Source organism: Pyrus communis, chromosome 7 (assembly GCF_963583255.1).
Source record: "Pyrus communis chromosome 7, drPyrComm1.1, whole genome shotgun sequence".
Classification (NCBI taxonomy): Eukaryota; Viridiplantae; Streptophyta; class Magnoliopsida; order Rosales; family Rosaceae; genus Pyrus; species Pyrus communis.
The window spans coordinates 2,015,314-2,033,271 of NC_084809.1; the positions used below are offsets into that span (position 1 = coordinate 2,015,314).

The following is a 17,958-nucleotide window of genomic DNA, read 5'->3' on the forward strand; positions in this document are numbered from 1 at the left end:
AGAGCTTGTGACAATATGAGGATAAAATCTCACATCAGGGAGGGACCAAACTATACAAAGACTTAGAAAGAGTTGTCTACTTTTCATATTATCAATTAATTTTCTTCGTTCGTTGTATCACAGCTAGTTTGCTTTAATCCAGTTGAAGTCAATGACTATTTTCAGCATGGGCTCCATAAAATGGAATAGGATCCTATTCGGAGTCTATTTGTAGGAATCCAAATGTCCGTTCATCGTATATCGTGTGATTAAAAATTATTTGAAAATTTTTATTTAAAATTAAATATAAACAATACCTAATAAAAATTAACTGCACATATATAATGAACGACCACGGTTAATTGATTATTTAGATTTTCACAAAGAGGATCCGGAGATGATTCTTGTCCCTCATCAAATATCTTTTTAAATGCAATTTTTTAAACAGAATGTCATTGGATGTTGAAACTCGAAATCCAACGAAAGTTGACTACAGATGCGGCATCCAAAGCTAAGCTGAAGATTGGGCCCACTACTACTAAGAAGATGTGAGGCTGGTTGGATGGTAAAGATGGCCCAGGGACTATGGTGGTCCGGATTGGCCATCGGGCTTGTCTAATATTAACCTGGACGGGACTCTTCAGTCCGGCAACCCATAACTTTAGAATTATGCTTTGTTCGGGTTATGCTTGGTTAAAGAATAATAAAACAACATAACTCTTATCACGTCAAGTCACGTACCTCTCCAGAAAGCGCTTTTATATGTAAGTCATGACGACACACAGATTCAAGGTCCAAAATGTCACAAGTTCAAGCCCTACATCACAAATCGCATAATGTGAAGTCCAACACCTCTAAAATCAAAATCCAAAAAACATAAACTGCTTTTAAACTAATTTTACACAATAAAAATGGTACTCAACATCTCTCTTCTTAACGTCGAAAGATATTTTAAATATAGAACCTCCTAAAAACTTTCAAATTTGTGAAGAAAATGAGACTTCATTGTGCTTTTGGTATAATTTTAGGGAATTGTTATTGGCACTTCAAAAATCTCATTTTACACTCCTCACAAGTGTATTTTTCTTTCCTAATATAGAAAGTTTGGAGTGTAGAATGAGATTTTTAGAGTGCTACTAACAATTCCTTAATTTTAAAGCTAGTAAACTATGCTATTAATATTTGTTCAGATTGAGAACACATGAAATAAATTGAAAGCAATCCAAAAATTATAATGCCGAAAAACTTTTATCTAAAAAAGCGCCAAATTATGTACTCAAAATTCAGATGAGTTGGCACTCAACCCGCCTAACCCACCACCGGGTTGACACCGAGTTCGACTCCCAAACCCCGAGTCGAGCAATTCTTCCCAGTCCACTTCTTCTTCTTCTTCCTTCTCTTTCCCTCTCATCATCTCCAACATTCTTCTCGCTTTCTCCCTCGCCCGTTCGCTTCCCTTTTTCTCCACCTCTCTCAACGCCTCCACCACCCCCGCCGTCTTCGCCAACCCTTTGAACCTCAAACCGCCGTAACTCAGCCCATACAATGTGCCCACACAACTCTCTTGAGTCGCCTTCGAGTCAAACTCGTTTCCCCTTAACACACCCACCAAACACTCCACCCCACCCGATTCCAACAACGCGGCCCGCCCGTTCGCACACAAACTCAAATTACACAATATGAGCAATACCCGACCCGTCATGTGGCCCGACTTTACCATTCTCAACAGAACCGGAACCGACCCTAGCTTAACCAACTTGGACCGGTTGCTCTGAACTAGTGAGAGGTGGTACAATGCGAGTGCCGAGTCATGCCGAGTCCGCTCGCTCTCGGACCGGAGTAAGTGCAGCAAAGGCGGCAACGCGCCCAATGCGCCAATCGCGGTCTTGCAGTCGTCATCAAGTGCCAAGCTGAAGAACGCACCGGAAGCGTGTTCCTGCGCCTCACGGGATCCTGTCTTGAGCACGTCGATCAGAGGAGGGAGGACTCCTGACCGTACGATCTTAATCTTGTTTGACTTTTCCAGCGACAGGTTGACCAACGCTGCGACGGAATCCACCTGAACGGCGGTGTACCTGGATATAATCAGAGGGCGGAGGCCGGAAAGCAACCGCGGGGTGCAGAGTCGGGCCCGGGCATCCTCTCTGGTCCGCGTGATCTTCCTCAGCGAAGCCAGGGCCTCCTCGATTTCGAACACGTGGCAGCTTCTGAGCTTGATCGAGATTTCGTCTTCTTCTACAGAGCGGGAGGGATTACTGTTGCCGTTAACGGTTAGGATTTCGTTTTCCGAGAAGGAAGACGACGGAGATGAGTAGCAACTCGGCTGAGTTGAGAACGGGAGAGGCGGAGCCGCGGTGACCGATTCGTCGGAGCTCGAGTGGAAGTGAGTCGGGCGCCGAGTCAGATCGGTGGCCGCGTGGACGAAATTCACAGTAGGGGTATCCTTAACACCGTTGATCAGCAACTTATTCTCCAAAACTACGCCATTTTGGAGCTTGGTTTCGTTCCGGGAAGCAATGGAGGCGCGGACGAGCTTCTCGGCGGAGGCGACATCGAGGGGCTTGGGAGGATCGACCGAGGACTTCCGGCACCAACTGAGAATCGCAGATTTGAGAGCGAGGTTGGAGATTACGGAGGAGAAATCGGGCGGCGGAGAGTCCGGGAGAGCGGGCGTGAAGCTGAGGGACTTGCAGGCTTGGATGCAGGCGCGCTCGAAGGTGTGGCCGGAGGAGACGATGACCGGGTCCGCCATCAGAGAGCCGGAGATTGGACAGAGGAACTCTCTGGGAGCTTGCGGCTTTGAAGTTTTCGACGGAATTGCCGACGACGACCTCTGAAAAAGCTTCCATTTTCGCCGGGAACTCGGGCTTGCACCGCTCATCTCCGCCGCTCTTTCCGGCGTGGCGAAAGCCAATTCGTTCTCTTTTGATTTGTGGACCATCAGCTTCAACATAGCTTCCTGAAACTCCATACCTGAAAAAAGTAAGCTACTTTCTTCAACTCTGTATTATGGGAGTGAAAGTTCTGAGCTTTAAGCTTAAGTAAGGATTATGCCTAAACCCCATGATCCTTAATTCAAATTTAAGCGACTTTGAGAGGCCTAATCCGATGGGATTATGTTTTGGATAATTTGGATTAGCAGAGATATGGAGCTTGCTTGAAGGTAGAGTTTGGTGGGGATACGGCGGGAGAGGGAGAGGGAGAGAGAGAAAGGTTGGTGTAGTTTGTCCGATAGAGGAGACTGGGAAAAGGAATGGGATTCCGATTCCTCTGGTTTGGAGAAATTAGCCCGAATAACAAAACAAATGCTGGAGCTATATCAGCAACCCAATCTCTTGTTTTTCTCCTGCGGCTTCGCTTGTGTTGTAAGTAACTCATTTCCCTTGTAGAGTGTGCTTCCCTCGAGCTTCTCATGACCGGTTAGGTTATCTCCAACCGAGAGCTGACCAGAGGGTTTGTTTTAGCCCATCCTTTAAGATTCTCTAAGATATTAATATTTTAATGAATAGTACATGGCCATATTTGCCTCCGTCTCCAACCGAGGACCAGATGGCTCGTTTTAGCCCTGTCACAAAAAACCGTCTCCAACCGAGGGCCAAAGGGCCATGGGGCCAAACATAATTTATTATTTAAAAACTATAATTTAAATGTTGTTTAAGTTTCATGTTGTTAAATGTTTTTTTTGTGTTGTATAATTTTAATGCTGTTTCATGTTACTTAATTTAATTTAATGTTGTATAATAGCTTAGGAGGTTATAGAAAAAAATAGAATTACAAAAAAATATGAAACAAATTTTGTGAAATAGAAGTTATAGGAAAAAAAAATAGAATTTAAAATAAAATGAAACAAATTTTGTGAAATAGAAGTTATAGGAAAAAATGAAATTTAAAAAAAATATATGAAACAAATTTGTAAAATAAAAGTTATAGGAAAAAAATAGAATTTAAAAAAAATGAAAAATAGAAGTTATAGGAAAATTTTTGTAAATAAAAAATAATAATAAAACTGTTAAAAAAAATATTCAAAAAATTACTGTCGACTATAACCGACAGGAATACATTTGTATTATTTAGTATAAATGTATTACTGTCGGTTATAACTGACAGTAATACATTTATATTAGTAATACAATGTATTCCTGTCGGTTATAACTGACAGAAAATCCAACATAAGCAAAAAAAAAAAAAAGGCCAGCCCTCTAGCCCTCTCCGATTCTATGGGGCCCTCTCAGATTCCAAAGCCCTCTGGCCTAGCCCTCAGTTGGAGACGGTTTTCGGGCTATTTTCAGACATCTCCAAGCCCTCTGGACCCTTCGGTTGGAGATGGCCTTAATGAATCGACACCCTCTCTGTATTTCTGTGCCGGGCCTTTAGAAAAAGAGATCCGGACCTTAATTTGTTTAAGGTTCGTCAATAAAATGAGTTAACAAGGGCCACAGACTTTAGAATAAATGGTTTGGATCTCCTGATCCTTGAGTTTCGAACACAAAAATCAACGGTCAAACTTTTTGACTAATTTCTTAAAATTTTATAAATAAAGAAAAACTGTGGGGAAAGAATATATATACGTCCTTGGAGCTTATTCTTTGATTAAGTACCAACCCTAGTCTGTCACAAGCCAACCCAATATTCCACCCATCAAATTTTATTGCAAGGAAAGTCTAAAAGCTAAAACACCTTCCTTAGGCTAAATTATACTAGAAAACAAAGGACGGTGTAAAACAAGTGATTCTATACATGATGGATTCTAACACGTAAACGAGACTATATCGTCTCATCATTATCTAACCGGGTGTATTAATCACTTTTATCTTGCGTTTTTTTATTATGTGACGAAAGAGATACTGATATTGTGTACACCAATAAGTACCCAAGAACCCTCCTCTAAACAGATGTTAATCCGTGAATCAACAGAAGCTTAGAGAAGGGTTGATGTGGAAATGTCTGGACCATCCATCTCATTGCCCACTTTTGCAGACAAATACATGCTGTTACAGCCGTTTGATCCCACCACTGAGAAAGTTTGAAGGAAAAAGGTACTCTCTCCTCCTTACTTTGCATGGAGATGGAGAAGAAGAGCTCCACTTTCATCATTATTTGTATATACTTAATAGTTAAGTTTGTGTAGCCATAGAAATACGCAGTTTCTTTACCAGTGTTCTAGGCTGGATAATATTAATATATCCCTTTCTTCTTTACCAAAGAGTGGTTGATTCCCTTTTTCTACTCAATACATGGATGATGGACCACCCACCCTTCACATAAATGACAGATTTTTCAAATGTGTCTGAACACGGGGCAGTACAATGTACACCATACGTTATTATACAATTGGAAAGGATTTTTTTTTTTTTTTTTAAATGTTCCTCTACCTGTATAATGTAAATGACGTATGTGCTCGTTTTCTGGACACAATGAAAAATCTGTTTTTATAAACTAGTGTTTTTTTTTCCTTTTCCTTTCCCTTCGTTATATGATTAGATCTAAGCCAAGTGCTTAATTCATTTCAAAGATTTGGGATTAGTTTATGTTAATAATTGTAATTAGTTAAGAGAGGTAATCTTTCCATTTCTATCGGTTGAACACAGCTTTCATGTTCGTATGGGGAGATCAGATTCAGACTCGTGATTTGGTAGTAGCCCTCCAGGAGGGCCCCTCCTTTGTCTGATTAAGATTGAAGTTGCCTGTTCTTATTTAAATACATATGTATTATTTTATGAATGTTGTTTTGCTTCCAAAATGGTTTTCTTCTGAAACATATAAGAAAGATTAATTATCTTCTTAATTACTTGGCGTATTTCGGAGAGTAATGCCCTATCTTTCGAGGTTATTTTCAGACCAAATGCTTTGGTTGCATTTCTAAATTACATGCACTTTTCACGTGGGGAAAGCTAATTTATATACAATAACAAAACCTGAAACCAAAAAAGCTGAAGAAAATGAAGATTTTGAGCTGTGGTTTTCACTGGCACCCAACAAGGATGCATGATTGCATGCTTTAATCAGAACCCACCATTTCACACAGGGACAACTTTTTCAGTGTGTCGGGAACATGATCCGACACCAAGTATCATAATACAAGTAGTTGAATTTTTCTTCAGGTACTCAACCACTTGTATCATCAGACTTAGTGTACTAAGCAGTGTTCCCAGCACAAGGAAAAATCTCTCCATAGCAAGTTCTATCCGTGGAGAAGTTTTTTGTGATCACGGCTTGGTACGTCAAATGTCGTAATTTAAGTGAATGAATTTTTTTTATCAAGTATCTAACTATTTGTATTATAACACTTGATGTACCAAACCGTACGTGCTTCCGACACGTTAAAAAATCTATCCTAACCGGGTCCTTTGCTCTAATAATCCTTCCATTGACATCCAATTATAGAGCAGCATATCTTGGTGGTACTGCCAATATACTCTAATCTAATATCATACATTATATTTCACTCAAAAAAAAAAAATATATATATCATACATTATATTATGCTGGATTTGCACGAAGAATTTTGATTCTTTCGTCCTCTTTTGATGTTAATATGATATATTATATTTATATGTGCCCAATGTTGATGTGATTTAAGCTTTATGAAAGGAAAGGAAAGAGTGTTTTGTTCCAACTTTACAATTTGGCACCAACCTTTTTGTTTGCTTATATAATCTCTAGTGCTGCATGGCTTTTGCTCTTTTCGTTCATACAATCAAAGCCATAGGCTTTAGGTAGGTCAGGTCACCATCTGAAAGGTTAAAAGCACATTGGTTTTTAGCTTTTGTCTAATCCTTCACGTACATGTTTTCAACTTTAATGGAGAGGAACTTCTCTAACCCCGTCTCGTTCCTTTCCTGCCTCTTTTCTTACGTGACGAAATCAATTACAGTAAGATACCAATAGAGAGGGGAGCAGAAATTGACACAAGGATAAGGAAGTATTTTCCCTTATTAAGGATATATCCCTGCAATGAGTTTTAAGTAATCAGAAGAGTATAGGTTAAGGGTAGTTCGAATGTAAATTTGTGGGGCGCGGCGAATTTGGATTCTCAGAAGCAATTTGTAAATAAAAAGGGGAAAAGCACATTTGCTCCGCTTTGACAAGTGCTACTTCATAGAGTGGGCTTAAACGCCGAGGACTTGGGCGGGTTAAAGCGATGTCATGAATTCTTGTACACAAAGAGAATCTCTTATTGGTGGGCTGCGAAGTTGATGGTAGCTCAGGTTTAGTGACTTTTTTGGGCCAACACCCATCTAGTAACTTTCTCACTCCAACTTTCTCGAACTTCATTCTCATTATGCAAGGTTACTTTGATGATTGGAACCATTTACTTCCGACATCACCCTTTGAAGACCAAGTCTACAAAGAATCAACGAAATTAGAACTCGTTTAATCATTCGATGAATGTTGTCAAATTGAAGTGTTTTAAGTGCGAAACATAGTTTGTGGTAAAGAGATCCATTCATTGATAAGAAAAAGAAAAAAACGTGAACGGTGATTCTATAGATGATTAAATAGAATCCTAGGTCTCGAACAATGATTCGATTGATGATAAAGAAAGAGAATTCTTGGTTCAGTTCTCCACCTTAACGACCGAAAAAAGGATTGATCAAATTCTACTGAGTCTAACTCATAAACAAAACGATATTATCTACACTAACAGGGTGGGGGATTGGGTTAAGCCTCACAATGAGCTAGCTATAATATGGTTTAAATTCGCATTTAGCGAAAATCGAGCCTAAGACCTTTCACTTTACAAGTGAAGATGAATACCACTAGACTATACCACTAGACTATAACACTAATTAGCTTCTCTATTTATTAGATGACCATTGAAGATTTAATTAATTTTTTGCTCAGATAATTTTTAAATGGTTTACTAGACATCTTGATCATCGAACAACATTTCAAGATGAGTTGGAGAGCTGAAGCAAATTGATCAAAAAATACTTAGTGGGGGCTGTATGTCCTATTTTTGCAAGGAGAGAGGATACTCGCCATATCCTCTTTATGAAGATCCTCGAAATCTGCCAATCATATATGTTCATCGTACATCATGCAGCCAGTTTTTGTTAGGTACTGTTTATATTCAATTTTAGATAAAAAAATTTATAATGATTTCTGACCGCACAATGTATAATGAACGAATATGATTTAAGAATTCTCAGGATCTCACAAAGAAGATCCGGCGAGATTCCTCACTCTTTTGCAAGGATGGTCCAAACAGGTGGGTGGCGCGGGTCCTCTCTTCCGTGTCAGCGTTTGCGATGACGCTTACAAACTACAAGTTGTAGGAGCGAAGAAAGAAGCATCTAAAAATCTCTCTTCACCGGATCCTTTGCTCTAATAATCTCTCTTAACCGGATCATTTGCTCTAAGTATTATAATACTTGATGTACCAAACAGTACATGCTTCCGGCACGCTAAAAATCTCTCTTAACCGGATCATTTGCTCTAATAATCCTTCCATTGACATCCAATTATATAGCAGCACATCTTGGTGGTACTGCCAATATACTCTAATCTAATATCATACATTATATTTCACTCAAAAAAAAAAATTATATATATATATATATATATCATGCATTATATTATGCTGGATTTGCACGAAGAATTTTGGTTCTTTCGTCCTTTTATGATGTTAATATCATAGATTATATTTATATGTGCCCAATGTTGATGTGATTTAAGCTTTATGAAGGGAAAGGAAAGAGTGTTTTGTTCCAACTTTACAATTTGGCACCAACCTTTTTGGTTGCTTATATAATCTCTCGTGCTGCATGGCTTTTGCTCTTTTCGTTCATACAATCATAGCCATAGGCTTTAGGTAGGTCAGGTCACCATCTGCATGGTAAAAAGCACATTGGTTTTTAGCTTTTGTCTAATCCTTCACGTACATGTTTTTAACTTTAATGGAGAGGAACTTCTCTACCCCCCACCCCCCCCCGGTTCCTTTCATGCCTTTTTTTTTACGTGACGAGATCAATTATAGTAAGATACTGATAGAGGAGGGAGTGGAAATTGACACAGAGATAGGGAAGTATTTTCCCTTATTAAGGATACATCCATGCAATGAGTTTTAATTAATCAAAAGAGTATAGGTTAAGGGTAGTTCGAATGTAAATTTGTGGGGCGCAGGGAATTGGATTCTCAGAAGCAATTTATAAATAAAAAGGAAAAACCACATTTGCTCCGCTTTGACAAGTGCTATTTCATAGAGTGGGCTTAAACGCCGAGGACTTGGCCGGGTTAAAGCAATGTCATGGATTCTAGTTTGATTTGGGCATTAAAACAAATAGAATCTCTTATTGGTGGGCTGCAAAGTTGATGGTAGCTCACGTTTAGTAACTTTTTTGGGCCAAATACCCATCTAGTAACTTTCTCACTCCAACTTTCTCGTCTTCCATTCTCATTATGCAAGGTTACTTTGATGATTGGAACCATTTACTTCCGACATCACCCTCTGAAGACCAAGTCTGCAAAGAATCAACGAAATTAGAAATCGTTTAATCGTTCGATGAATGCTGTCAAATTTAAGTCTTTAAGTGCGAAACATAGTTTGTGGTAAAAAGATCCATTCATTGATAAGAAAAAGAAAAAACGTGACTAGGGATTCGATTGATGATAAAATAGAATCCTAAGTCTCGAACAGTGATTCGATTGATAATAAAGAAAGAGAATTCTTGGTTCAATTCTCCACCTTAACGATCGAAAAAAGGATTGATCAAATCCTATTGAGTCTAACTCATAAACAAAACGATATTATCTACACTAACGGGGTGAGAGATTGGGTTAATCCTCATGATAAGCTAGCTATAATATGGTTTAAATTCACCTTTGACGAAAATTGAGCCTAAGACCTCTCATTTTACAAGTGAAGATGAATACTGTGACATCCCACATTGGCCAGGAGAGTGATCCTTATATGTATATTCCCATCCCTACCTAGCACAAGGCCTTTTGGGAGCTCACTGACTTCGGGTTCCGTTGGAACTCTGAAGTTAAGCGAGTGGCGGGCGAGAGCATTCCCAGGATGGGTGACCCATCGGGAAGTACTCGTGTGAGTTCCCAAAAACAAAACCATGAGGGTGTGGTCGGGGCCCAAAGCGGACAATATCGTGCTACGGTGGTGGAGCGGCCCCGGGAAGTGATCTGCCCCGGACGGGGATGTGACAAATACCACTAGACTATAATACTAATTGACTTTTCTATTTATTAGATAACCATTGAAGATTTAATTAATTTTTTGCTCAGATAATTTTTAAATAGTTTACTAGACATCTTGATCATCGAACAACATTTCAAGATGAGTTGGAGAGCTGAAGCGAATTGATCAAAAAATACTTAGTGGGGGGGTGTATGTCCTATTTTTGCAAGGAGAGAGGATCCTCGCCATATCCTTTTTATGGGGATCTTGGAGATCTTCCAATCACATCCGTTTATTGGCGGCCAGTTTTTGTTAGGTACTGTTTATATTCAATTTTAGATAAAAAAATTTACAATAATTTCTGACCGTACAATATATAATAAACGAATATAATTTAAGAATTATTGAGATCTCACAAAGAAGTTCCGGCGAGCTCCCTCTCTTTTGCTAGGATGGTCCAAACAGGTGGGTGGCGTGGGTCCTTCCTTCCGTGTCAGCGTTTGCGATGACGCGTACAAACTACAAATTGTAGGAGCGAAGAAAGAAGCATCGTGCGACACCGTGTGGAATCCAAGTCAAAGCTGGCTTTTGGCTTTAGCTTTTCCCGCAAGCCAACCCCGGAACCGACCCCTCTCCCTCTCCCTCTATAAATAAAATTTAAATTCCCCCTTTTGCTTACGAATTGTTTCTTTGCAAAATTTAACAAACTGAAAAATCAAACTACGATCAGGATGACGGGAGGAACAGAAGCTTTTCCGGATTTGGGTCGGCACTGCCAGCTCTCCGATTGCCACCAACTCGATTTCCTCCCCTTCCAGTGCGACGGTTGCCGTAAGGTTTTCTGCGTTGAGCATCGGTCTTACAAGTCCCACGAGTGCCCCAAATCGGACCACAACAGCAGAAAGGTGGTGGTTTGCGAAATCTGCTCCGCCTCCGTAGAAACCACCGGCTGCGACGGCGAACAAGACCATAAATTGCTGTTGGAGAAGCACGCCAAGTCCGGGAATTGCGACCCCAAAAACAAGAAGAAACCCACCTGTCCCGTTCGCCGGTGCAAGGAGACTCTCACGTTTTCTAATACCAGCACCTGCAAAACCTGCCAGATCAAGGTCTGCCTCAAGCACCGGTTCCCGGCCGACCATGTTTGCAGGAAGCAAACGGCAGCTCAGCCGTCGTTGCTGGCGGGTAATGGCGTCAGCTGGAACGACAGGTTCATGGCTGCTTTTGCTTCTAGGAAAGGGAAAGAATGCGGGAAGAGTGAGCGGGATTCCAAGTCTTCCGCTTCGAGTGCGCCATCTGTTCGAGCGCATTGAGAGACTGTTCATCTGCTTCTGCTGGGTTTGTTTACCATTCCGCAGTTCCATGTTTCTTCGACACAGCGTCGTTTCGTTGTAATTCTTTTAAATGGTCAAGATTTTAAGACCCTTCATCATTAATCTACAAATTACAATTCTTACTTTGATCCGATTGTAGTACACTAAAGAATGTTAGATTCCTCCGTAACTGCAAATCACAGTGTTACGAGTACTCTATGTACACAAGTACACGTACAAAACGAGAAACTGATGTGCAATGAACAAAATAACTAAAGATTAAATTTTGTGTATATAAAGTACAAACAGAACAAGCCCTATAGAAGTTATTCAACCTAATAAAAACCCTCGCAAACCTGAACTTCAAACTCGATTTCGGATACAATGGGTGAAGGTACATACGAACAAACGAAATGCTCTTGAAATAGCAGCAATTTTCTTTTCTTGGTTCTTAATAGGATCTTTCGTTGCATCGTTACGAGTAGGGATTACGGTGGTGGCCGTTTAGTACGGGGCAAAAGTGCAAGAAGGATCTTTTTTCTTGGTCCCTACATATTAAGCAACCTTTGTGAGAACGGACCGAGTTCCATTGCAATGAGCATGCAGATAACAGAGGAAGCTTAGAGTGAATGAAAATTACCATCGGTATGCCCAGCTCTTTGAGGTCCTTATCCCCCATCTGCTTCAAAGCAGTCATGTCTACCTGTAAATCAGAAAATCGAGAATTACGAAAACTTGAAGTCCGCAGCCAAAGATGAAATGTAGAACCAAATGTCATCTTCATTTATATTAGTATTCCTCCTTGGATTGATCAGATTTCCCCTTTAAAAACACACATAATATTCCCTATTTTAGATGCTGTGTCGGAAATCAGATAACGACAGCCTATTATCGTCATCCAAATTAAGGAAAGCAAATTTGAATGGAAAATCCAATTCGGCCAGGTAACTTACTTCTTCAGCCTGGAAAATAATGGCATATTTACCCAAACCAAGTCTATGCAACAACTCAGCAACAGTTGGAGTGTCATCCACCTGCACAACCACAGAGATAAACTCATCAAATTTGAAGTAGCAATACATGACCAGATTTCCCAAAAAGGAAGCTAAAATGGTGCAGTTACCACAAGGTAGTACCATTTGTGAACTTCTCTGCACGCCGCCAGTTGCTGGAGCAAACTGTGCTATTGGTCTAGCAGCTTGAGGGGCAGCTTTCATTGTGAAAATAAAGGAGTCTGTCGGCTGAGAAGAACCAACCATACCATTTCTCGGGAACTGGCCAGCTCTACAAGCGTCAACTGGCCTAAATGATGATGGTGGGTGCAGCTCTCTTGGTGGGGATCTACCTCTGAATCCATCCGTAGTTGGAGAAGAGTAGAAGTTTCCTCGAGAATTTACCTGGTATAGACCAGCTGGACTTTCTCTCAGAGGAGCCTGCCTCATGGGGCTACTTGCATTTGTTTCAGAAGTATGCTGCAGCACCTGGTATCTCAGTGAAGGATGAACAGGTTTTGAAAGCTTTGCATGAGGGTCCATCTGCTTGCGCTCTTCAGCAACTCCGTCAATTTGCTTCTTAGATAATCTTTTATGCAACAATTTCAATCTGAGGTCATTTCGACTGATTCGTGAATCTTCACTTGTTTTAATGCACCAGAGTCAATACAAAGAAACCATATAAAGAACAATAAACGAAATATAATAGTTGGTAATATCACGTAAGATAGTTTTACCTTGCAGTGTTCTATCATCCTCATTCCATTTTATGCCATCTCCTCGTTGCCTGAAAATTGATATTGAACGCATCATGATAGGATTAAAGACGCATCTGACATGTTATTATGTTACTGCCTGAAATACCAATTCTTGAAATGGGACGACCATAAAAACGTTACAACCATTCTCACAATGAAAATGCTTCAAGAGATAGTTCTGGCATTGGCGGTGGCTTGCACGGTAGAAGATGTTAAACGATTATGGGCATTGGATACGATGAGTTAAGAGAAATAACTGATAACAACCATAAGAAGGAAAAAGACTATTGGAGAATCACAGGCATTCCCAACACACAGCCTCTGAAGGACTACTGAAACAAGTAATACGGTGATAAGCCAGGTAAATAGATAGAACAATGTACCGTTTGCCCGCAGAAAACGAAAAACCATGAGCATTACTCCCAAGTCTGCCTGCCATTCGTTTACTTCCGGAAACCATCCCACTATCACCACGCACCTTCGCAGAATTGGATACAAATCCTCCTCTCTCCACAACCTACAAATATTTCATCAAATAAGCACACAACACTCACAAATCGACCTGAATTCGCATTCAAATCGGTTCTTCAGCCCAGGACAGCACAACCCAAAAGTTCATCAAAGCATTCCAAATAGCTAAATAACAAAAGGGCTGGATTTGGATTTGAAGCTCAAGAAATTGAATCAAATATAGTAAACTTCAGACAAAATTGCTCCCTTTCCCATTGAAGCTTGATTAATGTGGAAAACCATACAATTTGAATAATTGCATCCACCCCCTTCTTCCTCACAGATTAAACTGGCGCAGAAAAACACAGAAACAAGAACGAAAGCAAAGAAGAAGAATTTACCTGACCAGAGCGACCGAGGGTGATGGTGACCCTGGAATTCGACATTTTTGAAAGTCAAATTCCTCAATTACTTTCAGAGATCCGGTAAGAAGAAAAGGAAAAGTAAAACCCTAATTTCCATCTCTCTCTTTCTCTATGTACGCTGCAGTGCAGATGCTGCTATTTGCAAAAGGAAAGGTGCTCTCGTCCATTTCCATGGACGCTGCGTGGCATCGCCATCTTCCAGTTGACGCCCGGTCAAGTCAATCTGCTGGGATGGGCCCAAGATATTCCCTCGGACCCACCGCCTTTCAAGCCCACTTATTTAGGGATCAATATAGTTGAGGCCCATATCAAAAGTATGGTTTAGGTCAACTAAATCACTTAATCACATAGGAATTATACCATAATTCTACATAAATAAAAAATATTATATTTTTATCAAAAACTGTAAACTATTAAGTCATGACTTTTAATCAATTCCCAAAAAACATCATCAATTTGCCCGAATTAAAAGTTAAAAATGCAGATCGTGTTTTTGTCACGAAAAACAATAATGTCTATACATTCAAGTGCATGTTTGATCTTCATGAATTCTCTCCCCTTAACATTCAACTATTTAACTTAGGGCTGGTTCGGTACGAGATCCCAAACGGAAATTGAGATTCGAAATTCCAAACCGAATTTTCTCGAGACAGAGTTTCAGAAATCAAAACCAAACCGAACTTTTGAGATTCTCAAATTTCGGGATTTTCGTATGGTTCGGGATTCATCGACCTCCCACCTTCCCTGCTAGCCCAGACGGTCACACCTCATCCCAGATTTGTCGATCTCCCCACCCCCCACCCCCATCTCCATCCCTCTCATTCCTGGGCTTGTCTTTGCTGCCTTCAGGAGTCGGAGCGCTTTGCCAAGAAATTTATGCCACGGTGTAAGGTGAGAATACCACAACTGTATTCAGGGCTTGAACCAGAAACACAATTTGGACATCAACATTTGGTTATTTGATGGCAGCAAAACATGCATATACTTTTTTATTACATTGGACATTAGAACAATTGAATGATTATCATACCCAACTTAATAAGCAACGTAGAATCTTTCTGTTCCGTTCATGCTGAAGAAAGACGGTTATTGGCCAGAGGAACAGTGGTTGATTAAATAATATATATATATATTATCGGTTTGGGATTCCCGCATTAAGGAAAATGTGATACCGATTCTCGTACCGAATGATTTGAGATTGGTACCAAAATTTTCGATTCGAGATTTTTGGAATTTTTTTCTAGTCCTAATTTAACTCACTTTATAAAAAAAAAAAATTTTAAATGCACCAATAGGTGGTGATGACAAACTATAATTGTCCCATGTGTCTCAGGAACACATCCAAGTGAATGTTGGTCTGAAGCACAAAAGCTACGTGGCAAAATTTCATTTGGTTTTGAGGATAAGGCAAATTTATATTACAAGAAAATTATGTTGGGGTTCTTGAGAATATGGCAAAGTATAGGGGCTGGAGCATAATTGTACAACCAGTATATATCCCAGAAAAAAGGAAAGTGTGATTTGCACGCTTCATTTCTTTTTCTGCACATTCCGAGTTCATATTGAACCTTTAGAGGGCTAATTTTGATTGAATAATACAAAAGATCATCAAGAAGGCGAAAAAGAGTGCGGAAATTATTTTCCTCGAAAAATTATATTCAAAAGATGAGCTCCTTTTTTTTTTTTTTTTTTTAAAAAAAAAAAATACAGAAGTGGACTGTTTACACATAGTTTGCAATACACACAAAAAGCTTGTTACATGTTTGCCGTCGATTCTCTGATCTCTTCCAAGGAGATGGCCTGCATTGCATAAGAATTATTGAGGTAGGTAATTAGGTTATAAAATACCGTAACCGAAGAACACGACTACATAAGATTTCTCAAAGAATGATGGATAAATTACCTGTTCCGGTCCGGCAAAATCATTGTCAGGAGTGAGAAAGAGCATGCAGTGGCATTCCTTCCTGCCAACACCGATTTACAGTTTTCATAAGAACCAACCGGGTTGACATATACACACATCATTTTCATATAACGATCGTTTGAATTCAAATGTTAGAGCTAAAGTGAGTAGATAAGCTTCTGACTGTCAAGCTGGATTGAAACTTGCAGCAACTATCGGTGTTTCGCTGGAAATTTCCAAGTAGATTTTTTTTCTTACTATATTTTTAGCCTTTAAAAATATCTAACATAAAGCCTACTTATCTTCGATTTGAATTTCTGAGTACCAAAGTGTAATGCCGATAAAGATTTACCAATATATCATAATCTAGCGTGGGTTTTAACACCACTTTCCCGTCAAGTATACAAATCTACAAACAAATGAAATTGAAACTGTATAGAAAAACTAGTTGATATACTAATCTTATAAAATTATGAAACGATATATACCTCTCTCTCATGGGAACACACGGGCAGTTCCAAAAGCCTTGGCCTGCCTCGGCAGGTTTATCATCATAATGCCTGCAACACAACAAATTCAGACTTGGAAAACATGATATGACATGAATATGAATTGACTTTGACACTGGTAAGGCGTTTGAGGCATGGGGCGAAGTAAGAACACCATAGACTCATGGTCAAGAAAAACTATCAAAGAACAGATGCTTACCGACAAGGGCAGAGTGGTGCGCCCAACGAATCTTTATGGTCTGCCAACCCCTGTTGAAATTCGAGGATGAGTTTCTTTCACATACACTATCGAACAAATACAGTTTAATCAACTGCCATGACGATAATGAAGGATCCAAATATATAATCTCAGGGTGCCATAACCATCTGTAAGAAGATCCTTTCGCCCCAAATAAAATCTCTTGTGAATTGTGATAAAAAAGATAAAGAACTACAGCAGCAAGATACTGAACCGAAAAATTATGCATATGGGGGTTGATTTGAGGGAATAATTTAACGCTATTTCATAATCTATAGGATCTAGGGTGTCAGGTTACATGTTCTTTAGTGTTTGGTTGAAGGCCCGAAGCTCATAAAGTAATCGGCTTTGACGTTGATTTGAGTCATTCCAGCATACAACCATGACGAAAATACTTAACACAGTTCCAATTAAGCACACAACAATACAAGTAATAATATCCAATAAGTAAATTAATACACACCTTGATAACAACAGAAGTAACTCCCTTATCGACGCAGAAATATGTTCCGGACTTGCGAGCATACTGCTCGGAGAACTTCCTCATGATTTCAACAGACTTATCTGACGGCTCCGCTGCCAGAAAACACACAAATTTTGGAGTATCCATCAATGCAATATTCACGAGCTAAATTCTGACTGAAGCTCAAAAATGTTATAAAGTCACGAGCTTTCCAACCAAATGGATAATTTATGAAATCCCAAATTCTAATTGGCATCGCATCTAATCTAAGAACGTTCAATTGGTGCTGTAAATCTGAAGGGTCACTAATTATAAGCTCATAAATTCAAATATAAAAAAATAATTAAAAAAAAAAAAAGAAAGAAGGAGATTAAGAAGTTGAGCAATGCTAACCAGCCTAACCTTTAGCTCGGATTACAGGGCGGCGCGTGGAGCGGTTGAGAGGAGAGACGAAGGACGAAATGCTGGCGGCGAACGACGGAGCTTGGAGTTGCAGAGTCATGGCCTCTGAGACTGATGAGAGAGTGGACCGCTGTGAAATTAAATTATTTTTTCTGGGTAATAATCCGTTCGCTTATATAATTTCTGGGGGTTTTAGTTTTGGAATTTTGAGGATTTATGATTTAATTTTTGGAGGGTTTTGGTAACTGGGATTTAACAGAGTTGTGGTAGGAGGAGCCGTTGCCCGCCACACGTTGTGAATATCGGTTAGGGAAACACACCAACCACTCGGTCCGCTCGCGGCCTCCACCAACGAATCCAACCCCCTTCCCTTCTTTTCATTATATTATAA

At 39.8% G+C, this 17,958-nt stretch overlaps 4 protein-coding genes across 4 annotated transcripts; 1 reads left to right on the top strand and 3 right to left on the bottom strand.

Annotated features, from left to right (window-relative positions):
• Positions 1 to 1,186: 1,186 nt before the first annotated feature.
• Positions 1,187 to 3,440, bottom strand: LOC137740813 (U-box domain-containing protein 40-like). The gene has a single exon (XM_068480618.1). The coding sequence runs from the start codon at positions 2,948 to 2,950 to the stop codon at positions 1,256 to 1,258; it is 1,695 nt and encodes a 564-aa protein (XP_068336719.1). The 5' UTR covers positions 2,951 to 3,440; the 3' UTR covers positions 1,187 to 1,255.
• A 7,361-nt stretch (positions 3,441 to 10,801) lies between these two features.
• Positions 10,802 to 11,576, top strand: LOC137739534 (zinc finger AN1 domain-containing stress-associated protein 12-like). The gene has a single exon (XM_068479139.1). The coding sequence runs from the start codon at positions 10,846 to 10,848 to the stop codon at positions 11,425 to 11,427; it is 582 nt and encodes a 193-aa protein (XP_068335240.1). The 5' UTR covers positions 10,802 to 10,845; the 3' UTR covers positions 11,428 to 11,576.
• A 106-nt stretch (positions 11,577 to 11,682) lies between these two features.
• Positions 11,683 to 14,249, bottom strand: LOC137739533 (uncharacterized). The gene is made up of 7 exons (XM_068479138.1): positions 14,029 to 14,249; positions 13,561 to 13,694; positions 13,157 to 13,206; positions 12,564 to 13,057; positions 12,381 to 12,461; positions 12,068 to 12,130; positions 11,683 to 11,975 (listed from the first exon to the last, which is right to left on the bottom strand). The coding sequence occupies exons 1-7, from the start codon at positions 14,071 to 14,073 to the stop codon at positions 11,916 to 11,918; spliced, it is 927 nt and encodes a 308-aa protein (XP_068335239.1). The 5' UTR covers positions 14,074 to 14,249; the 3' UTR covers positions 11,683 to 11,915.
• Positions 14,250 to 15,750: 1,501 nt separating this feature from the next.
• LOC137740311 (ferredoxin-thioredoxin reductase catalytic chain, chloroplastic-like) lies at positions 15,751 to 17,810 on the bottom strand. Its single transcript, XM_068480173.1, has 6 exons — positions 17,568 to 17,810; positions 17,166 to 17,278; positions 16,664 to 16,713; positions 16,444 to 16,515; positions 15,956 to 16,016; positions 15,751 to 15,852 (listed from the first exon to the last, which is right to left on the bottom strand). The coding sequence occupies exons 1-6, from the start codon at positions 17,665 to 17,667 to the stop codon at positions 15,808 to 15,810; spliced, it is 441 nt and encodes a 146-aa protein (XP_068336274.1). The 5' UTR covers positions 17,668 to 17,810; the 3' UTR covers positions 15,751 to 15,807.
• Positions 17,811 to 17,958: the final 148 nt, after the last annotated feature.